A 24,098-nucleotide genomic window follows, 5' to 3' on the forward strand; every position below is an offset into this window, starting at 1 on the left:
TAATGTGATGGAAAAAAAAAAATTAACCCAGCCAGCAAAGGAGGCAATATGGAAATCACAATACATTAGTAATTGCCTTGTATTAACTTGTCTACATGATGCTATTTGCTGAAGTGACAACCCTTTTAAAGGGGTTGTCCCTGTTAAATGAAATATTGCTAAGTGGCAAGGAAGGGGTTAAAATAAAGAAAACCCTTCCTCCAGTGCCATGGCCCAGTTCCTCCCCACCATTGCAGCTATAACGTCATCTTTTTGGCTGCAGTGATGATCTGCACATATACTGCACAAGACTGATGGAGTCAATCATTGATATCAGTGGTTTTGTGCTGTATACTGCTGAGGCCAGTGACTGACTTCAGTATACATGCACATTATTGTGTGACCACTGCAGCCAATCACTGACCTCAGCGGTAAATTGTGTGAGACCACTGAGGATAGTGATTGGTGGTATATTGGCATGTCACCATTGCAGCCATGTAAACAAAGCCTGGTCAGAAGGACCAGAATGGAGGTGCCTGGGGAAGAGGGGGTTTGAAGTATTACATGTTTTACTATTTTAACCCCTCCCTGCCATTCAAAAATATTTAAGTCTGATGCCCCTTCACATCCTCTCTTCTGACTGGCCCAGAAAATCAAAAAAGGTACAAGATGACAACATCTCATAGACCTTTGAGCCGCTACAAGACATCACACTTACTTTCTTAGCAGAGTACGGAGGATACGTTCACAAATGTTTAATTACCAGAAGTTATTACTTACAGAACAAGCACCAGCACACATCGGAAAAAAGGAGGTGGTTAATAAACAGCCTTTTAATAAAGACATTGTTATTTTCAATATGAAAAAAATAACCTGAAGTCATGCAAAAAGAAAAGAAAAAAAAACCTGAAATGCGCAACTTAGGTAAAACTCCCATCACGAATTGCAGTTCGTGCAAATAAAAAATAGATCTATTCTTTGCATCCATTATATGTGATCATCCAAGGCTATACGTCAAAAAAAAAAAAAAAAAAATCCCACCTTTTTGGCAAGGAAAAGAGCCTTTTTTTCGGCAAATTGTCTCATTATTAGACAAAAACTTTTGGCAAAAAACATCTTGTTTGGAAGGACTAACGCTAATACTCAAGACTTTGGCGTAGAACAACTAAATTACCAAAAAAGACCAACACAAAGGAAACAATTGGTCAAGACCATCAATGGTCAGTGGGGTGGGGGCACCGTCTCACAGGTATTACAAGCATGCTAAGGTTGATAAAGTTACAAAAAGTCAGACTCCACTGAACAACTGAAAGACAACGAACAGCAAGATCTTTCCTCTCATGCACATTGTACGAAAAATGGCTTCCTCCATGGAAGAATCTTCGAGTGTCATCACTTGGTATGAGTGGTCATCTGCCAACATCTCACAAAACTGGATTTATGTATATGACATCGCTCACATTTCGGGTACCCAAGGGGCTTCTCTCCATATGAATTGCTTGATGGACAATCAGATTGCTATTTCGAGTGAAACATTTCCCACAAATTGGACAGGAGTACGGTTTCTCTCCTGTATGGCCCGTCAGATGATTTAGAAGGCTAGGTTTGTTAGAAAAGAGCTTCCCACACTCTGGACATGTCAATCTTTCTCTTCTGTGATTTCTCCGGTGGTCTGCAAACTCTGACCTGCGGACAAATATTTCAGAACACTCTGAGCATTTGTAATCTTTTTTCACTTGCGAGGCAGAGCCTTCCTCGCCACCCGCCTCTTCTGTCCCTGAAGAAGCCTTAGGTTGTGGAAGATCTTTGGTGATTTGAGTTTCAATGTTGGCTGCAATTTCATCTTCACCTTCATCAGAACCTGAACCTTCTTCAATTGGTGCAAAACTGTATTTTGTCTGTGCATGTTTAATAAGGGCAGATACATCAGTGTCAAAGCTACTGCCCTCATCAAAACTTAGAAAGTCATTCTGCAGCTGGTTACCCCCATATATTGTGGGAGCAGTTTCTGAGCAAGTTGATGGATACTGCGGTGTATGATCCAAAGGTGTAAAAACATCAGTTTCAGATGCGGTTCCTTCTTCACATGAATCGGTTTCCTCATCAGAACTATAAGCTGCATACTGCTTACAGGCAGTGCGCCTAGTGCGTCTGTAATCAGTGGTGTCTGCAGAATTTCCTTCGGCATCTGACATAGACTCATCTTTGATCTTGAAACATGTGTATTGGAACTCATCCGGGGACGTGTAACCAAGACCTGTGACGATTCCTTCTTCATATGAGACAGGTTCCTCTTTAATCCGGACAGACGTATACTGTATATGGCCTGCAGTTGAGAGTTCATCATGATCACCACCTCCATCGATCACAGTAGACTCAGGTTTAACATAAGTAGATGGATATTGCCCTGTCGAATTGCCAGAAACATAAAAATCTGAATCTGTTACATTTGTTTCTTCACAGGAGTCTGGTTCCCCTTTAATGTAAATAGGTCTACACTTTGTATCTTCTGTGAGGGCAGAAGCTCCTGTGTCTACTGGATTACGTTCTTCTTGGGAAGTAGTTTCCTCTTTAGCAAAAATTGATTTATAGTGTAGCAGTTTTTTTACAAATGGACCTGGGGGGAATTAAACACAGCATCATTAGATTTCAATTGTATGTTCTGCAATTATAAATTTCACCCATTGGGTAAATCCCTCACCTGGAGAAGGCACTCTGTGATGACTTGCCCCCAAGCCCTCCTTCCCTCCTTCAGCAGTCTTATCCATGGAGAAAGAGATGGTAGCATCCTCACGGTTTAATGAATCCTGAAAAAAAGTCATTATTGTAGTATGGAATTCTTTGACGTTCCTATGCTCCACTGTTTCCAGCGGTGCTCACCTCCCCAGTCAGCTGCTGAATGATCCTAAAGGTCAATTCCAGTATCTTCTTCTCATTATGAGGTGAATACGCCGTAGTAGGGCTCTGGGTCCTGCTCCATCCGCCTGAGATATGTGGATTCTTGAGGGGGGCAACTTCCTCACCTGATGTCTTCTTTACAACCATACAGTCCTACAAAATAAGAAAACTTCTTTGAGAAATTCTCTGAGGAAAGAAAGACACCCTGAAAAAAAAATATATATAATTACACACACGTGCATCTTAGGCTACTTTCACATCTGCGTTGTGCTGTCCGGTTTTGAGATCCGCCACGGGGTCTCAGAACCACAGCACAACACTTCAGTTTTGTCCCCATTCATCGTCAATGGGGACAAAAGTGAACGAACCAGAACAGAGTGCACCAGAATGCAAATCGTTCCAGTTTGTTGTGTTCCCATGCCCAAAAATTTTTCTGGTTATAATACAACCGGATCCACTCTGAACAGATGCAGTCGGTTGTATTATTATAACGGAAGCGTTTCGTTGTAGTTTTAAGATCCCAACCCCACATATGCAATATCATTCCCATAATCCCACACCTTGAAATGAGTGGAGTCATATGACTTAAATTCCCATAATTCCTCACCTCTCCAGTCAGCAGGCACATAATCTCCAGGGTGAGGTTGAATATATTTTCGGAAATCATGCTTCTGTCTGTTTTTTCTTGGGCTTGCGGTTGCTCTTTTGACCCTGGATTTGCCTAGAAGTAAAATGGAAAGAGGGTATTACAGACGGGGCAGGGTACATGAAGGCACTTGCATACACAAGGACATATGTACAGATACATTTCCCACAAACAGATCCTCAGAACACTCCACAAGATGTTCTGAGCCCATACTTTCATCTCAGAGCTGTAATAAAGTCAACTGGAGGCCAGGAAACTACAATCAATGACTACTGGACCACTGATAATCCGATGTATATGGATGCAGGAGGGTGGGGAGCAATCACACTGTCCAGTGTACATAGGCAGGCCGCAGGGAGAAGCAGATCATACAGGAGCAATGTGAAATATTATGTACAGCAGATGGAGGCACTTCCATCTCAATAAAAGTGCAGGAAAGCATCTTTAGCAAGAGGGCCCACAACGGTTCCGGCTAACAACTATCCTCCTAAAGATGATGTCGGAGGAGACAAGGATCGAGTAAAATTTATATTTTCATCCAATCCTTTTGTTCTCCTGGGAGAAACGCAGCCGCAGGAACTGTAGCTTTTTCCACTCTCCCAGAGCATAGACAGACACGTTCGGCCAAACATGTATGTGTATGGTGAAGCCGGGAGGGAGTCTGCTGACCGTTATTGGATGTGTATAAGTGTAGCAGAGCTAAGAAACTGCAGTTGGCGTTTCTCTCATCCAGCAGCCTTCTCGTACCCCTCTGTTCTCCATAGACATCAATGTTAAAAGCAGGAAAGCAAAGCATCCTGATAAAAGCAGACAGAAGCATTTTTCTGTAACAAGATATATTACAAAGTTTCTTATATTCACCTGTACTCAAAGGTCGCACTATATTCTTACTGGAAGAGTAAAAATACTCCTCTTAGCATTCTGAGGAATATTTCTAGCCATGAATATGAAATAAGTCGCTTGACAGACGATTTTTCTGTATAATAGCCAATCATCGTACAGGCAGTCTATTAGGCTGTGCCTGTGGCACACACTAATAGACCCACATCTCAGTTATGCCCCAGCTGCTATGGCACCCCACGAATGCATTCTAACTCCCCAGCTGCCGGGGGTCACTACTGACTACTGCATCTAGGGAGTTTAGCATAGACATCAGAGTTACCTTCAATGCTGGATGTTACAGTGGGAGCCTGGCTTCAGTCAGTGCTAGGCTCCCACAGTGATCCAGAGTGCAGCGCAGCCTGTTTGGCGTGTTTAAAGTTTAATAGGGAGGAAAGTAGGAACTGTACAGACTAGACAGGCTGTGCTGATAGAGTTTCATGCGGGAAGGACAAATAAATCTCGTATTATCCGAGAGTATAAAAAGCCCCCCATATGCCAAGACCACCACACTGAATATACTTACCTGGTTCCCTACTTCCTGCGCCACTGCAGCTTCTCCCTGTGCGCGGATGAAAACATCCGGTGTTGGGGGGAGGGGGGGAAGCAGCCAATGGCAGGCGGCGATGAGCCTCGCTAGAATCGCGGGTGACACTATGGAGGCTCGTCCCCAGTCTGCCCCCCCAGACACACACACGGGGAGAAGCAGCCGCAGCGGTGCGGGGAGCCAGGTACGTTTTTTCAGTGTGAGGGGCCCGGCATATGGAGCTTTTTATAGGATTGGATAACCCCTTTACAGGAGTAAAATTGCCTGTACAGGCATCACTGTGACCCCTGCCTGTACTATTCATTTATGGAAGGCTGTTTTATAACTGGATGTACATTTTAACAGAGGCCGATTGGGAAGAATGCGCCACTTCCTGATCACTGCCCCATGTAAACGTTGGGTGGCTGCAATAAAACACTTAAAAGGGCCTCGATAGACAGGATATGCAATAGATGTCAGATTGGAGCAGCACCTATCTCAATATTGGGGCGCTGCAGCAAACAAAGAGCATGCAGCACATGCGCGGCTTTCTCTGCATGCTCTTCTTTCACTGCAGGGCCCAGTTTTTGGGCTGATCACTCAAGATACTCACCGATTCACCATAATGACGGAGCACAGGGTTAACAGTTACAACATGGTTGGGTCTGCGCTGACGTCGCATAAAAGGATCCACGTGAGGTCGCTTCCGTGGTGGCTTTACCCACTCTTCTTGTGGAGGCACATCTTTGAACACTGAGGGAACAGCGTCTCTTTTCAATGTTTTGCGCAGGCCTCCAGGCACGTAACAATCTTCCGTGAAATGTTCCGAGCAGATTCGGTAGCGGTCACCCTTTTTGGCCTCCAGTATCCTTTCGGCAGTGTCATCGATACTCCCAATCTCCTGCCCACTCTTCTCAATGCAGAGCAGCCATGTCCTGATCTTATCCAGGCGGTTCGGAAAAACATGCAAGATGACGTTGGGCAACAACTTCTTCCTGCCTGAAGAAGAGCACCGCTGTACGAAACATCGTGGCATTTTACTCCTGCGGGGAGAGGAGAAGACAATGTAAAGCCAGGCAAGTAATGGAAGGCACAAGGGGACACCACTAGCCACCTCACTGCCACTCTCCACTAACCCTCTTACGACCACTTCTGTGGGAGACTTCTTCATCTGATGAGGTCAAGGACGAGCCCTGAAGGAGTGTTGTGCCAGATTCTCAAGAGGAAAGCGAAAGGCTCTATAAGGATCTGTGGAAAGAAGTTACAATAGTGAAAGCTCCAGAAGCTGACAGATGATCCAAGAACGCTAAGGAGCAAAGCCCACAAAAAGCAAACTAACAGACCAGGGAAGTGCATTCAGAGTCTTAAAAATGACTCAAAACACACATTTAGGTAACAAAACTTTCAACCCAAACAGAGGGAGACTTAAATCGGTTGTGTCCTCTCAGCAAGTGGCATTTATCATGTAGAGAAAGTTAATACAAGGCACCTACTAATGTATTGTGATAGTCCATATTGCTTCCTTTGCTGACTGGATTCATTTTATCATCCCATTATACACTGCTCATATCCATGGTTACGACCACCCTGCAATCCAGCAGTGGTGCTCGTGCTTGCACACTATAGGAAAAAGCATCAACCTCTCTAGTGGTCAGGACTGTGGGAGCGCACATAGGTTGGTGCTTTTTCCTATAGTGTGCAAGCACAGCCACTGCTGCTGGATTACAGGGTGGTCTGTAACAATGGAAACGCGCAGTGTATAATGTGATGGAAAAATGAATCCAGCCAAAGGAAGCAATATGGATGATAATACATTAGTAAGTGCCTTGTATTAACTTTCTCTACATGACAAATGCCATTTGCTGAAGTGACACAACCCCTTTAAGGAGCAATTGTCACCAACAACTTAGAATAGCAAGCATTTAAAGGGACTGTCCAACCCCCACAACACTTTTAGTTAAAGCCCGAACAGTGAACAGGTTAAAGAAAAACAAAGCCGCTTACCCAGTGAAGATAGAGTCCTGGCCATACTACTATAGGTCCAGACTGCCCCATTGATGTGCTGTCCCGTCCATTGTCATGTGCACTGCTGCAGCCATTCACTGGCCTCAGTGGGCACAGGGATTGGCTGCAACAGTGCATGTGACAACGGATAGGGCCCTTGGCACTAGTGACCAACTGGCTTTGGTTTTTTAGCATTGGCACTGGTCAAACAGAAATTACTGCAGTGTTTGGACAATTACTGTCACTTCAGTTAGTAGCAGTTATCATGTAGAGGAAGTTAATACAAAGCACTTACTAATGTATTGTGATTGTCCATATTGCTTCCTTTGCTGGCTGGATGTATTTTTCCATCACATTATACACTGCTTGTTTCCATGGTTACAGACCACCCTGCAATCCATCAGTGGTGCTGGTGCTTACACACTATAGGAAAAAACACCACTCCCATGGTCCCGGCCACCAGAGGGGATGCAAGCACGACCACCACTGATGGATTGCAGGGTGGTCTGTAACCATGGAAACGAGCATGTATAATATGATGGAAAAATGAATCCAGCCAGCAAAGGAAGCAATATGGACAATCACAATACATTAGTAAGTGCTTTGCATTAACTTCCTCTACATGATACATGCTACTAACTGAAGTGAGACAACCCCTTTAAGGAAGCCAACTTCTAAGACCCCTGCTGAGCACCACCTGCAGGCACAGAGCCCTGAGCCTCTAGTAGTGTCCTCCTAACCCCGCCCACAGATCTGCAGACTATCTCGCCCTCATATCCCCCATATGCCGATTACCTAGTCTCCGGCACATACACCTCAGGCCCCGCAGTCGCGTTCAGGACGCGGTTGATGTCGTCTCCGTTACTCCGCCTCCTCCTCAACCCTACCGGAATTCCGGGTCATGCAGGCGCCACAATCAGTCACGTGTGTTGCATCCAGCCAATCAGCTGCCGCTGCGCCCGGATCCCTGCCCTGTCACGTGCCATGAGAGGAGGCGCGTGTGTCCTATTGTGTCCCTGACACAGAGTAAACAGCGGCGAAGAGTAGAACGTCCCCGACTCCTCATATATGTATACGTGACAAGCCCACACAGATGGTGAGCTGACAGTATCCCCATTACACTGCTAGCTACAGTGACAGCCGGGGGGCGCCACAACAGCGTCTGCCACAGTAAAACAGTTCAGCCAATAACCTCACTGCCTCCATAACAGTGACCGCCAGGGGGCGCCACAATAGCGTCTGCCACAGTAAAACAGTTCAGCCAATAACCTCAGTGCCTCCATAACAGTGACAGCCAGGGGGCGCCATAATAGTGTCTGCCACAGTAAAACAGTTCAGCCAATAACCTCAGTGCTTCCATAACAGTGACAGCCAGGGGGCGCCACAACAGCGTCTGCCACAGTAAAACAGTTCAGCCAATAACCTCACTGCCTCCATAACAGTGACCGCCAGGGGGTGCCACAACAGAGTCTGCCACAGTAAAACAGTTCAGCCAATAACCTCACTGCCTCCATAACAGTGACCGCCAGGGGGCGCCACAATAGCGTCTGCCACAGTAAAACAGTTCAGCCAATAACCTCAGTGCCTCCATAACAGTGACAGCCAGGGGGCGCCATAATAGTGTCTGCCACAGTAAAACAGTTCAGCCAATAACCTCAGTGCTTCCATAACAGTGACCGCCAGGGGGCGCCATAATAGTGTCTGCCACAGTAAAACAGTTCAGCCAATAACCTCAGTGCCTCCATAACAGTGACCGCCAGGGGGCGCCACAACAGCGTCTGCCACAGTAAAACAGTTCAGCCAATAACCTCACTGCCTCCATAACAGTGACCGCCAGGGGGCGCCACAATAGCGTCTGCCACAGTAAAACAGTTCAGCCAATAACCTCAGTGCCTCCATAACAGTGACAGCCAGGGGGCGCCATAATAGTGTCTGCCACAGTAAAACAGTTCAGCCAATAACCTCAGTGCTTCCATAACAGTGACAGCCAGGGGGCGCCACAACAGCGTCTGCCACAGTAAAACAGTTCAGCCAATAACCTCACTGCCTCCATAACAGTGACCGCCAGGGGGTGCCACAACAGAGTCTGCCACAGTAAAACAGTTCAGCCAATAACCTCACTGCCTCCATAACAGTGACCGCCAGGGGGCGCCACAATAGCGTCTGCCACAGTAAAACAGTTCAGCCAATAACCTCAGTGCCTCCATAACAGTGACAGCCAGGGGGCGCCATAATAGCGTCTGCCACAGTAAAACAGTTCAGTCAATAACCTCAGTGCTTCCATAACAGTGACAGCCAGGGGGCGCCATAATAGTGTCTGCCACAGTAAAACAGTTCAGCCAATAACCTCAGTGCGTCCATAACAGTGACAGCCAGGGGGCGCCACAACAGCGTCTGCCACAGTAAAACAGTTCAGCCAATAACCTCACTGCCTCCATAACAGTGACCGCTAGGGGGCGCCACAACAACGTCTGCCACAGTAAAACAGTTCAGCCAGTAACCTCAGTGCTTCCATAACAGTGACAGCCAGGGGGCGCCATAATAGTGTCTGCCACAGTAAAACAGTTCAGTCAATAACCTCAGTGCCTCCATAACAGTGACAGCCAGGGGGCGCTATAATAGTGTCTGCCACAGTAAAACAGTTCAGCCAATAACCTCACTGCCTCCATAACAGTGACAGCCAGGGCGCGCCACAACAGCGTCTGCCACAGTAAAACAGTTCAGCCAATAACCTCAGTGCTTCCATAACAGTGACAGCCAGGGGGCGCTATAATAGTGTCTGCCACAGTAAAACAGTTCAGCCAATAACCTCAGTGCTTCCATAACAGTGACCACCAGGGGGCGCCATAATAGTGTCTGCCACAGTAAAACAGTTCAGCCAATAACCTCAGTGCTTCCATAACAGTGACAGCCAGGGGGCGCCACAATAGCGTCTGCCACAGTAAAACAGTTCAGTCAATAACCTCAGTGCCTCCATAACAGTGACAGCCAGGGGGCGCTATAATAGTGTCTGCCACAGTAAAACAGTTCAGCCAATAACCTCAGTGCTTCCATAACAGTGGCAGCCAGGGGGCGCTATAATAGTGTCTGCCACAGTAAAACAGTTCAGCCAATAACCTCAGTGCTTCCATAACAGTGACAGCCAGGGGGCGCCACAACAGCATCTGCCACAGTAAAACAGTTCCGCCAATAACCTCAGTGCTTCCATAACAGTGACCACCAGGGGGCGCCACAACAGCGTCTGCCACAGTAAAACAGTTCAGCCAATAACCTCAGTGCCTCCATAACAGTGACAGCCAGGGGGCGCTATAATAGTGTCTGCCACAGTAAAACAGTTCAGCCAATAACCTCAGTGCTTCCATAACAGTGACAGCCAGGGGGCGCCACAACAGCATCTGCCACAGTAAAACAGTTCAGCAAATAACCTCAGTGCTTCCATAACAGTGACAGCCAGGGGGCGCTATAATAGTGTCTGCCACAGTAAAACAGTTCAGCCAATAACCTCAGTGCTTCCATAACAGTGACCACCAGGGGGCGCCACAACAGCGTCTGCCACAGTAAAACAGTTCAGCCAATAACCTCACTGCCTCCATAACAGTGACAGCCAGGGGGCGCCACAACAGCATCTGCCACAGTAAAACAGTTCGGCCAATAACCTCAGTGCTTCCATAACAGTGACAGCCAGGGGGCGCTATAATAGTGTCTGCCACAGTAAAACAGTTCAGTCAATCACCTCAGTGCCTCCATAACAGTGACCGCCAGGGGGCGCCATAATAGTGTCTGCCACAGTAAAACAGTTCAGAGTCAATAACCTCAGTGCTTCCATAACAGTGACAGCCAGGGGGCGCCATAATAGTGACTGCCACAGTAAAACAGGAAACATTTTCTAAAGTTGCTTTTTGTTGCCAGCATATCAGCATGGAAGCAATAACTACATCCAAGTGGTAAACCTTCCAGAAATCTTGTGCATAAAGGAGCCGCGCAGAAGGTGTGAGGTAGGGTACTTTCCCCAGAACACAAGCCGCCCATGCTGCGGACGGCAAATTGCGGTCCGCAATGCACAGGCATCAGCCTTGTGAATCCCGTATTGTGCAAATGGCAAAAAATAGGACATGTCCTACCTTTTGCGGTGCGGAGGCATGCACCTGAAAGCCCACGGAAGCACTTCCGAGGGCTTCCAATCCGTGCCTCTGCACCGTATCTTGAGGATTGTGGACCCATTCAAGTGAATCCGTCCGCATCTTTGATATGGCATTCACACGGCCGATACCCATACATTGCAGAACCATCGTTTGTGTTCCGCAACATGGGCACAAATGGCCTACGGTCGTGTGAATTTAGCCTAAGGGCTAAACAAAAAAAACAATTACATCCGTGTTGGATCCGTTTTTATTTTTTGCTGATCTATTGTAACAATGCCTGTCCTTGTCTGCAAAACGCACAAAAATAGGACTTTTTTTTTTTGCAGAAACGGACATACGGAAACGGAATGCACACAGTGTCATTTCAGTTATTTTTTTGTGGACCCAATGAAATGAATGGTTCCTCATATGGATCTGTAAAAAAAAAAAAAAAAAAAAAAAACAGAACGGAAAGAAAATACATTCGTGTGCATGAGCCCTAGGGGCGCCTTCACACACGGCAGATTTGGTTGTAGAAACTTCCACAACTAAAAATCCATTCCATTCACATAAATGGGGTTTGCAGAAATCCATGCGCTTGCCGCCCCATTTTGATGAATAGAACTGATTTTCAGCAGGTCATGAAGGCACCCTATGGAGGACCTCACAAGTGACGGAATTTTCCGTCTGTAATATACAGGCACTGGCTGTGTGCACTTTGTGTGGCGGATGCGGAACAATTGACTTGAATGGGTCCATGATCTGCCAGATACGGTGTAACGTTACATTACCCTACTTCGTGAGATTTCCCTACCTCGTAACTTCCGGTCGCACCGGAAATGACGTGAGGAGGAGTGCCGGAGTTGTGCCGATCTGCGCATGCACAAAACGGCGGTTTAGAGAGATCTCACAGAGGAGTTCAGCTGGACACCGGGACACTGCGCATGCGCCGGAGAGCCTCACCAGCCTTAGGGTAGGAAAAAACTACGGCCCAGTGCGCAAGCGGCTAACTACAGAACATCCATCCGATCTCCGCGCCTGCGCTGTTTGGGGGTAGGGAGATCAGATGGCCATTTTTTTCTGTTAAGAATTATTAGGAACACCATACTAATACATGTTGGACCCCCTTATGCCTTCAGAACTGCCTTAATTCTACGTGGCATTGATTCCACAAGGTGCTGATAGCATTCTTTAGAAATGTTGGCCCATATTGATAGGATAGCATCTTGCAGTTGATGGAGATTTGAGGGATGCACATCCAGGGCACGAAGCTCCCGTTCCACCACATCCCAAAGATGCTCTATTGGGTTGAGATCTGGTGACTGTGGGGGCCATTTTAGTACAGTGAACTCATTGTCATGTTCAAGAAACCAATTTGAAATGATTCGAGCTTTGTGACATGGTGCATTATCCTGCTGGAAGTAGCCATCAGAGGATGGGTACATGGTGGTCATGAAGGGATGGACATGGTCAGAAAAAATGCTCAGGTAGCCCGTAGCATTTAAACGATGGCCAATTGGCACTAAGGGGCCTAAAGTGTGCCCAGAAAACATCCCCCACACCATTACACCACCACCACCAGCCTGCACAGTGGTAACAATGCATGATGGATACATGTTCTCATTCTGTTTATGCCAAATTCGGACCATTTGAATGTCTCAACAGAAACCAAGACTCATCAGACCAGGCAACATTTTTCCAGTCTTCAACAGTCCAATTTTGGTGAGCTCGTGCAAATTGTAGCCTCTTTTTCCTATTTGTAGTGGAGATGAGTGGTACCCGGTGGGGTCTTCTGCTGTTGTAGCCCATCCGCCTCAAGGTTGTGCGTGTTGTGGCTTCGCAAATGCTTTGCTGCATACCTCGGTTGGAACGAGTGGTTATTTCAGTCAACGTTGCTCTTCTATCAGCTTGAATCAGTCGGCCCATTCTCCTCTGACCTCTAGCATCAACAAGGCATTTTCGCCCACAGGACTGCCGCATACTGGATGTTTTTCCCTTTTCACACCATTCTTTGTAAACCCTAGAAATGGTTGTGCGTGAAAATCCCAGTAACTGAGCAGATTGTGAAATACCCAGACCGGCCCGTCTGGCACCAACAGCCATGCCACGCTCAAAATTGCTTAAATCACCTTTCTTTCCCATTCTGACATTCAGTTTGGAGTTCGGGAGATTGTCTTGACCAGGACCACAACCCTACATGCATTGAAGCAACTGCCATGTGATTGGTTGACTAGATAATCGCATTAATGAGAAATAGAACAGGTGTTCCTAATAATTCTTTAGGTGAGTTTATATACACACAAATCAGCCACGGTTCTCTTTGGATGCCCATGGAACCACCTGAATCAACCTAAATCACAAGGGAACACGTCTTGGATTCAGGCAGCGTCTGTCTGCACACCACACCAAAAAGGACCAGCTTTAAACTGCCAGCCGCATGAACCATGGCCCTGCCTCTCAGGCACCAGATACCACACAATGATCACTGGGGTTATGGAGTGGAGTCCATGCCAGAGGCAAAAACCGCTGTGTTAACCTTCCCCAAATGTGACAGCTATAGCGTCCGCATCACTGTACTGGTATTTTTGCAGGATGAGGTGATGGTATGTTTTGTACCATTTTGGAGTAGATACGTCTTTTTGATCGCTCGATATTACACAGTTTGTGAGGAGAGGTGACAAAAAATGACTGTTCTGGCACTGTTTTTATTTATTTTGTTTTACAGTTTCCCCTGACAGAGTAGATCATGTAATATTACTATAAAGGGGTCCATTGCGGGTGCGGCAATACCTAATATGTCTACATTTTTATTTTTGTTTTACACAGTAAGGACATTTTTAAAAAGAAAAATTCTTGTTATTTTGTTGCCATTTTCTGAAAGCCATATTTTCTTTATTTTTCTGTCTTATGTGGGGGGGCTATTTTTTTGCAGGATGAGGTGGCATTTTCATTGGTGCCATTTTTGGGATACATACAACTTTTTGATCTCTTGGTATTACACTTTTTATGAGGCAAGGTTACCAAAAAATGATGGGGTGGATCATGTGATATTATTATAGAGCAAGTCGTTACAGCCGCAGCGATTCTATTTTTTACAATTTTATATGACTTGATTATGGGAAAGGGGCATTTTTTTACTTGAAACTTTTATTTTTTATTATGTAAAACACTTTTTTTTACTTTTATGTTTATTCCACTGTGGGACTTCAACTTTTGGGGGTCTGATCCCCTCAGCATTACACTGACATTGTCCTGTGGACTGGGTCTCATAGGCTTCTGTATCTGGCAGGCTCCAATGCCTGTGTAAGGCATAGGGCTGCCTGTCATCACAGCGCAGGGAGCCAATGGGGTCGGAGAAGGAGCTCCTTACCTCCACAAACCCCGTACATGCCGTGGTCAGCGTTGACCACAGCATACAAGGGGTTAATACTCTGGCATCAGTGTATGGTACTGGTGGTAGTGGAAGGATGGAACTGAGCATGTGCGTCTACTTGAGAGATGATGCTGAGGTTCAGCAATGATGCTGAGGTGGACAGAGAAGTAAGTAGAAGAACAAACAGCAGGTGGGGCTATACAGATACATTTTACTGAATAACTCAGTAGCCATACTAAATATTTAGTTACCGTACATACAATTACAAAAGTGTTGGTTTGAAAAATGTAGACTATTTTTCATGGGACAAACCCTTCAAAGCATTTCCTGATGCGAGATGGCCAAGAAAGTAAAAAAAAAAAAAAAATTGGCCACTACTGTCCTGCGAGAAGGGTACAAACGAGCTCTTACTAGGACACAAAGAAGCTCCTTATGTAAAATAAGTATATATATATTGAGGCTCACCCAGCCTAAATCGTGCAGTGGTGCTACAAGAACTAAATTGACCCGCCTAGTCAACAAGGGAAAAAAATATTAAAATGTAGTATAGTCTGAGCACTCACATACAGGCATAAGGAACGAATATCATTAGTATGAATAAAAACATGTAATAAACATCAGAATACAATATAAAAACTGAAAACTAAAATAAAACTCCAGTTAAGGGGGTTTGGTTGGAAATATACTCAATATAAAGTGCTCAGCTGGAAATATACTCTATATAAAGTGCTTGTGCTTGAGAGTGTATTTCCTAAGAGAATAAAACGTCCTGAAAACGATGAATAAAGTCAATACAACTTAAAACGGGCTGATGCATATAAAAACACCATGGATGTGCACAGATTGACTCTGGCAGTCAAAAGGACCCACAGCAATAGATAAATCCAAACAAAGTTCGGTAAATGTGGTGCGGTAATGATAACCCACAAGCCGAGGCGTCCCACGGCTGTGCGAGACCAACACCACTTGTTACCTGTCCTCACAGTAAGTAAGTAATGCGTCCTGCTGTTACGGGCCCAAATGAAAGCCACGCCAAACAAAGGTAGGGAATGCTCGCTGGTCACGTGATGTGTCGGCAGGAAGTGCTGGCTGGTCACGTGATGTATCACGTGGTCATGATGATCCTGATATCCTTAATCGAATATGGAGGAAGTAAAGCCAATGAACTAACCATCCAATGGTATATAAAAATAGCACAAAGTTCTAATTCATCCAGGGAATCTCAAACTGACATGTCAGGATGGGTCTCAAAGAAACAAACGCGTTTCAGGGTATACAACTGCCCCCTTCCTCACTGGCCACTGTATGTATACATCTCTGCTTATGTCCCAATTTTAGGGCATTGATGGTCATTTCCTTTATGCTCACAGAGATATGCACTTGCACTTTGATATAACTTGGATATCTGTATGTACATCAGTGTACCCAGTGTGTATTCCAGCCAATTGTAGTTGTACTTAACTGCCCTCCACCTACTGGTCTATTGTGTTATGTCTCCTCAGGTGTAGTCCACTTTTTTATCCGATGTATTACATCTAATATTTTATGATAATTATTGAATAAAGTTTATCTATATTTTGTTACGAAAACCCAGTTTAGTCTCAGTTTGTCTTTGGTTTGTGTATGTTATCTGTGCAACAGCAGAATACTTATTGTAGGTGGTAGGCTTTCCTGATGATGTGGGTTTTTAGGTTGCTTTTGGAGGTTAGTATGGTGGGGAAGAGTCTGATTTGCCAGGGTGGTGAATTCCAGACTATGGAGGATGCAAATGAGAACTCCTATAGACAATTGTGTGAAGAACAGACAAGAGGACAGCAAAGAAGGTCCTATGAGGACCAGAGATTACGTGTGGGAATGTCTCCAGAAAGTAGGGAAGAAATGTAAGGATCAGAGATTGTGGATGGCCTTATATGTTTTGTAAGTATTTTGCACTGAATTCGCTGGGGCAATGGGGAGGCAGAGAAGAAACGAGGGAAGAGGTGGATTGACCAGGCAACAGAATTGAGGATAGATTGGAGGGATGCAAGAGTGTTTGATGGGAGGCCACAGAGGAGGATATTGCTGTAGTCCAGGTAGGTGATGAGGAGGGCGTGCACTAGCATTTTAGTTGAGTAAGAATACTAGAGATGTTCTTGAGTTGAAGGTGGAAGTAGTTGATAAGGGTTTAGATGTGTAGCTTGAAGGACAGACCAGAATCAATTGCTATCCTAAGGCAGCGGACTTCATACAATTTACATTTGTTACTCACTGATCCTCACTCTGGCTGTCAGCCATCCATTGCATTAGGTTGTTTTGCAACATGTATATTCTTCCCCATCTGCATATGGTAGTGGTTAAATGGTTCCGAAGCATGAGTCTTCTCCTCTGCGCTGTCATCCATATTGGGTTGCAAAGGAGACCGGCACTGAATGATATCGGCTTTCATTATGCTCCGCTCACTGTGGTGCTGCTGTCCTGCTCTAAACTGCCTCCTCTGTATAGCTGCCTTTGCACCCAGTGCCCAGGATCCAGTTCGTCCACTTGCTCAGGACCTCAACAGCTCTCCACCGGGTGTCTTACATTTATGTGTTCGCTGCCTCTTGGGATAGTAAAGGATATGCGTCCAGCCAATGTCCACCTCTGAAAGACATTATTTAGACCATTTACCACCATACTCCCAACAATAAGGTCTATTAGCTGCTAGTAGCTGCTAAGGTGTTTTTTCATTCTGTAGTTTTGGCAAAACGGAGCTGCGCCTAGGTCACGTGACCAACGGTCATAACGTCACTGGCGAGAAGGCCAGTGAGAAGGCCGCAGCGCACACAAACAGCTGATTGGACATTGGGTATAATAAAACCTTTATGAGAGTAGAGGGAATAGACTTGTGTTAGGGGGATTAGTGTCAGTAAGGCCATGATTTTTGAGGGGCCTTTTACATCACATTTCAGCTCTCCGCTGAGCTTTCTGCCAGACGTACAGTACAGACCAAAAGTATGGACACACCTTCTCATTCAAAGAGTTTTCTTTATTTTCATGACTATGAAAATTGTAGATTCACACTGAAGGCATCAAAACTATGAATTAACACAAAATTAACAAAAAAGTGTGAAACAACTCAAAATATGTAATATTCTAGGTTCTTCAAAGCAGCCACCTTTTGCTTTGATTACAGCTTTGCACACTCTTGGCATTCTCTTGATGAGCTTCAAGAGGTAGTCACCTGAAATGGTCTTCCAACAGTCTTGAAAGAGTTCCCAGAGATGCTTAGCACTTGTTGGCCCTTTTGCCTTCACTCTGCGGTCCAGCTCACCCCAAACCATCTCGATTGGGTTCAGGTCCGGTGACTGTGGAGGCCAGGTCATCTGGCACAGCACCCCATCACTCCCCTTCATGGTCAAATAGTCCTTACACAGCCTGGAGGTGTGTTTGGGGTCATTGTCCTGTTGAAAAATAAATGATGGTCCAACTAAACGCAAACCGGATGGAATAGCATGCCGCTGCAAGATGCTGTGGTAGCCATGATGGTTCAGTATGCCTTCAATTTTGAATAAATCCCCAACAGTGTCACCAGCAAAGCACCCCCACACCATCACACCTCCTCCTCCATGCTTCACGGTGGGAACCAGGCATGTAGAGTCCATCCGTTCACCTTTTCTGCGTCGCACAAAGACACGGTGGTTGGAACCAAAGATCTCAAATTTGGACTCATCAGACCAAAGCACAGATTTCAACTGGTCTAATGTCCATTCCTTGTGTTCTTTAGCTCAAACAAGTCTCTTCTGCTTGTTGCCTGTCCTTAGCAGTGGTTTCCTAGCAGATATTTTACCATGAAGGCCTGATTCACACAGTCTCCTCTTAACAGTTGTTCTAGAGATGTGTCTGCTGCTAGAACTCTGTGTGGCATTGACCTGGTCTCTAATCTGAGCTGCTGTTAACCTGCGATTTCTGAGGCTGGTGACTCGGATGAACTTATCCTCCGCAGCAGAGGTGACTCTTGGTCTTCCTTTCCTGGGGCGGTCCGCATGTGAGCCAGTTTCTTTGTAGCGCTTGATGGTTTTTGTGACTGCACTTCGGGACACTTTCAAAGTTTTCCCAATTTTTCAGACTGACTGACCTTAATTTCTTAAAGTAATGATGGCCACTCGTTTTTCTTTACTTAGCTGCTTTTTTCTTGCCATAATACAAATTCTAACAGTCTATTCAGTAGGACTATGAGCTGTGTATCCACCTGACTTCTCCACAACGCAACTGATGGTCCCAACCCCATTTATAAGGCAAGAAATCCCACTTATTAAACCTGACAGCGCACACCTGTGAAGTGAAAACCATTTCAGGTGACTACCTCTTGAAGCTCATCAAGAGAATGCCAAGAGTGTGCAAAGCAGTAATCAAAGCAAAAGGTGGCTACTTTGAAGAACCTAGACTATGACATATTTTCACATGTATATAATTCCACATGTGTTAATTCATAGTTTTGATGCCTTCAGTGTGAATCTACAATTTTCATAGTCATGAAAATTGTGATGACCGGCAGCACGCACAGGGAGGGAAAAGGGAAAGCCCTGCCTAAGGGAGAGGGAAAGGTGGTGACCCCTGACTCACCTTGCGGCTGGCACCTGACTGCCCTGACGTCCCTAGACGGGTTCCTCACCCGTGCGGCGATCACGTGCCTAAACCCTGGCTTTCCCTAAAATGAGCCCTAGATAGTGAACGGGCCGGTGGGATCGCTAGTCCGCACCACTGACACTAAGAGGAAAACACCAGGGAGAGGACAGACAATACAGACAAACACATAAACCCAGGTGGGCGACCACAGCAGACCACAAAAGGTCCAACAGGGATCCGGAGGGAAACGTTCTGGACCAACAACCAGAGAACGCAGCAACTCAGCTCCAGTGGGTCAGTATAGAAGTCCAGGCAGGAAGCTCTATATCTGGCAACCAGAGAAGTGTGAGAGGGGAATATAAGGAGGTTGGGAGTGCTGGACAAGGAACAGCTGAGGAGAAGGAGCTACGGATCCCTGAGTGAGCCAAAAAGGGTTGCAAAGCAAACCCAGAAAGCTACCATAAGGAAACAGCCCTATCTTACTACATAGAGCGCGCAGCCAACCGCTGCGACTTCCTGACCCCAGGTATAACGGAGTCAGGCGTGGTTCTTGACACCCTCGTGACAGTACCCCCCTCTCTACGAGGGGCCTCCGGGCACTCAGGACCAGGTCTCTCAGGATGAGAGGCATGAAAAGCCCGAACTAGCCTGTCGGTGTTTACCTCAGACACAGGAACCCACATTCTTTCCTCGGGACCGTAACCTCTCCAATGCACCAGATATTGAAGAGAGCGGCGGACCAGATGAGAATTAACAATTTAGGATATCTGAAACTCTAGATTACCATCCACAACAACAGGAGGGGGTGGCAGCGGTGACGGTTCTAGAGGTGGAACATATTTTTTGAGTAACGACTTATGAAAGACATTATGGATTTTAAAAGTCTGAAGTAGCTCCAGGCGAAAAGCCACGGGGTTGATGATGGCTACAATTTTGTGAGGGCCAATGAACCTAGGACCCAGTTTCCAAGAGGGAACCTTTAATTTAATATTCCTAGTAGACAACCACACATAGTCATTCACTCCTAGGTCCGGACCTGGCGACCGTCTCTTATCAGCCATGCATTTGTATTTACCTCCCATATTTTTCAAGTTAGCTTGCACCTTCTGCCATACCGATGAAAGAGATGACGAAAACCGTTCCTCTTCGGGAACCCCAGAAGACCCCCCCTCTTTGAAAGTACAGAATTGGGGATGAAAACCATATGCACCAAGAAATGGTGACTTGCCAGTGGATTCCTGACGACGATTATTTATGGCAAACTCAGCTAACGAAAACGACAAGTGTACCCCCAAACATGAACAAAAAGCTTTCCAAAATTTAGAAATAAACTGGGTACCCCGATCCGAAACAACATCGGAAGGGACCCTGTGAAGCTTCACGATTTCACTGATGAATACCTGAGCAAGAGTCTTAGCATTAGGTAGTGTGGGTAACGCAATGAAGTGTACCATTTTGCTAAACCTGTCCACTACTACCAAAATAACAGTTTTACCCGCAGACAAAGGTAAGTCAGTGATAAAATCCATTGACAGATGTGTCCATGGTCTATTGGGAATGACGAGTGGTAATAGAGACCCTGCAGGACGTGTATGCAAAACTTTTGCGCGCGCACAGGTAGAACAAGAAGACACAAAATCCAATACATCCTGACGCAACCTTGGCCACCAAAAACGACGAGACAATAGCTCCAAGGTTGCTTTACTACCCGGGTGCCCAGCAAGTGCCGAATTATGATGTCCCTTTAATAATTCGAAACGCAGGTTCAATGGTACAAACAATTTCTCTGAGGGGCAAGAGACCGGGGTGTCCCCCTGGGCCTCTAACAACTTCCCCTCCAGAGCAGAGTGTACCGCAGAAACAACCACTCCTTTTTGAAGAATGGGTACCGGATCACTCACATTACCCCCTCCAGGGAAACAACGAGATAGTGCATCAGCCTTGGTATTTTTTGCCCCAGGACGATATGTAATAACAAAGTTAAACCTGGTAAAAAATAGCGACCACCTAGCTTGTCTAGGAGTGAGACGCTTAGCTGATTCGAGGTACAGAAGATTTTTGTGGTCCGTAATCACAGTGACGGGGTGGACTGCCCCCTCTAAAAAGTGACGCCATTCTTCAAACGCTAGTTTAATAGCTAATAGTTCCCTATTGCCAATATCGCAGTTCTTTTCTGCTGCAGATAGTTTTTTAGAAAAGAAAGCACAAGGACGCCATTTGCCAGGAGACGGACCCTGAGACAGCACCGCCCCCACTCCCACCTCTGACGCATCGACTTCAACAACAAAAGGCTGAGAGACATCAGGTTGGACTAGTACAGGTGCCGAGGTAAACTTCTCTTTTAGAGAGGAAAAAGCAACTTTAGCGGCATCAGACCATTTAGAAAAATCAGTCCCCTTCCTAGTCATGTCAGTAAGGGGTTTTACAATAACTGAATAATTTTTAATGAATTTCCTATAGAAATTCGCGAAGCCCAAGAACCGTTGCAGTGCTTTGAGGTTCTCAGGAAGATCCCAATCTAAAATTGCCTGGACCTTCCTAGGATCCATATGGAAACCTGAAGCAGATAAAAAAATAACCTAGGAATTGTATCTCCTGAACGGCGAAGACACATTTTTCAATTTTAGCATATAATTTATTCGTCCATAGGACCTGCAGTACTTGTCTGACATGCACCTCATGTGTTCTCAGATCAGACGAATAAATTAAAATATCATCTAGGTATACAGGGGCGTAGCTAGAAATGACTGGGCCCCATAGCAAAAAAAATTATGGGCCCCCCCTCCCGGATCTCCCACCCCCACATACCTATCGGACCTCCCACCCCTTCCAGAGCTCCCATCCAAACACCCCTCCAGGACCTCCCACCCGAAAATCCCCCTAAGTGTCGTCCAGAGACCCCCCCCCCTAAGTGTCGTCCAATAGATCCCCCCCTTCAGTGTCGTCCACAGACCCCCCCTTAAGTGTCGTCCACAGATCCAGACCATATAAGAAAACAACCCACCTCCAGCCGTTAAGAGATGTTAAAGGTGTACTTCGTTCCCAGCCAAAAGACATCATAGAAATTCTGGGCAGTTATTTTAGGTCCTTATATGTGCAAGATCCCTATGAAAGAGAGAGGGCTAGAGACTTCCTAAGTAAAATCGACCTACCGACCATCACTCCGGAATCACTATACTTAGGGGAAGAGGAAGTGCGGGACACCATAAAAAGTCTCTTGGATGGCAAAGCGCTGGGCCCAGATGGGTTCCCGGCAGAGTTCTACAAGCGGCTGCAAGGAGAAGTAACCCCTACTGTGACATCCCTGTTTAACTCGATCTTGCGAGGGGAGGGATTACCACCCTCAGGGACAATGGCCTATATAAAAGAACTCCCAAAGTAGGGAAAAGATCTATCCCAACCAGGGTCATACAGACCAATTTTCATTATAAACCAGGATATCAAATTATTATCCAAAATCTTAGCCAATAGACTGGCGGAGGTCATGCCCAACCTAATAGGATCCCACCAAGTGGGTTTCATGAAGGGTCGTTCGGCAGTCTCAAATATCAGGAAAGTGTTGGCGGCTTTAGATGTACTCAAGGCAGGCTGAAATGCTGACAACCCAGCTTTTTTGGTGGTTGACACCGAAAAGGCCTTTGACAACGTCAATTGGGCCTGGCTAGATGATGTCTTAGATACTATGGGAATCACAGGAAGCTTTAGGAATTATCTTGGAGCGCTCTATGATAAACCCTATGCCCAGCTTCTTATCAACTAGGATACCACTGCAGAAAAGCACGAGGCAAGGGTGCCCCCTGTCCCCCCTATTATTTAATCTGGCCCTGGAACCCCTAGCCCAATTTCTAATACAATCCCCCCTCTTTGACGGGATTAAAATAGGAAGTCAAGAAATAAAACTAACTTGTTTCGCTGATGACCTAATCTTTTCCCGATACCCAAAAACAACTGAATCCTAGACTCCCTCCTGTTTTATGGGAATGCAATAGGCTGTAAAGTGAACATATGCAAAAGTCAAATTCTGCTCCTTCGGAACACTAACTCAATAAAATTTTACAGGTTAAAATCCGACAGGATTATATCACCTCTCTGGGAATTGAAATAGGAAGAACCCCCACGTCCCTGTATTCGTTAAATTACCCACCCTTGATCCATAAAATCATAGGAGAGCAGGACAAGTGGAAAGATCTACCGTTATCCCTGCACAAGAGAGCCCGACAATGACAAGCTTCTCCAGACTCCTCTATCCCCATCAAACTATAATGCTATTATTAAAACATGCAGCTGTAAGCAGGCTACAGTCTGCGTTTATCAATTTTCAATGGCGAAAATAAATAAATATAGGGTAGCCTTTGAAAAGTTAACAATGTTGAGGTGGGAAGGTGATCTACAATTGTCCAATATACGTCATTATAACCTGGCAGCCCTAATCAGGCATGTAAAGGATTGGATATGGGCACCTCACACTTTACAGCCGATCGCATTGAACAGGAATTGGCCATGCCATAGGACTTGAAAGCAATTTTACATACAGGGTTAAAAGATATCCCGCCTCACATCAAACATTCGGTTTTGTTAAGAGACACCATCATGGCATGGAAGGCGGTCCGCAAGATATACAAACTCCCGATCTACGTATCGCATTACATGCCATTATGGTCATCACCGGCTTTCCCACAGGGCAAAGATAACAATATGTATAGGGTTTTGAAACAGAAGGGAATCAAAAAACTACGGGACATCCTGGAAGATACGAAGCTGAAACTACTAACTTGGGAAGAGTGCAAGGCCAAATATAATCTGACCACCCCCCATTTTCTGCCATTCCTCCAACTACGTTCCTATTGTAAAGCTCAGTCAGAAATGTTAGGAGAGACAGATAGGTTGACATGGTTCGACGCTCTTATGGGTGCAAATGACTCCCTGCTTACCTTGTCAGAACTATATCGTAAATTACATAGTACACAAACCATAGGTGTGGTCGAGAGGGCCTTCTCATCTTGGGAACAAGAAATAAAGGTCCCTGTGACGAAACCAACCTCGCCACTGTGTTTTGGAGGGGGCTGTTTGCCAGCCTCCTGCCCCAGG

At 45.8% G+C, this 24,098-nt stretch overlaps 1 protein-coding gene across 1 annotated transcript; it reads right to left on the reverse strand.

Annotated features, from left to right (window-relative positions):
- Window positions 1-719: 719 nt before the first annotated feature.
- LOC122940689 (oocyte zinc finger protein XlCOF29-like) lies at window positions 720-7,842 on the reverse strand. The gene is made up of 7 exons (XM_044297394.1): window positions 7,728-7,842; window positions 6,065-6,176; window positions 5,542-5,971; window positions 3,485-3,598; window positions 2,860-3,030; window positions 2,681-2,786; window positions 720-2,596 (listed from the first exon to the last, which is right to left on the reverse strand). Exons 2-7 carry the CDS (start codon window positions 6,097-6,099, stop codon window positions 1,404-1,406), a joined length of 2,049 nt encoding a protein of 682 aa, XP_044153329.1. The 5' UTR covers window positions 6,100-6,176; window positions 7,728-7,842; the 3' UTR covers window positions 720-1,403.
- Between the last annotated feature and the right edge of the window lie 16,256 nt (window positions 7,843-24,098).

The sequence above is a fragment of the Bufo gargarizans genome, chromosome 6, assembly GCF_014858855.1.
Source record: "Bufo gargarizans isolate SCDJY-AF-19 chromosome 6, ASM1485885v1, whole genome shotgun sequence".
Classification (NCBI taxonomy): domain Eukaryota; kingdom Metazoa; phylum Chordata; class Amphibia; order Anura; family Bufonidae; genus Bufo; species Bufo gargarizans.

What these genes read in the sequence shown, in the direction of transcription:
- LOC122940689 (XM_044297394.1), bottom strand. Translation starts at nt 6,099, where the DNA reads ATGAAGAAGTCTCCCACAGAAGTGGTCGTAAGAGG. An exon ending in ACAGAAGTGGTCGTAAGAGG is followed by an intron (nt 5,972 to 6,064) that starts GTTAGTGGAGAG and finishes CTCTCCCCGCAG; the next exon opens with GAGTAAAATGCCACGATGTT. An exon ending in TCCGTCATTATGGTGAATCG is followed by an intron (nt 3,599 to 5,541) that starts GTGAGTATCTTG and finishes TTTTACTTCTAG; the next exon opens with GCAAATCCAGGGTCAAAAGA.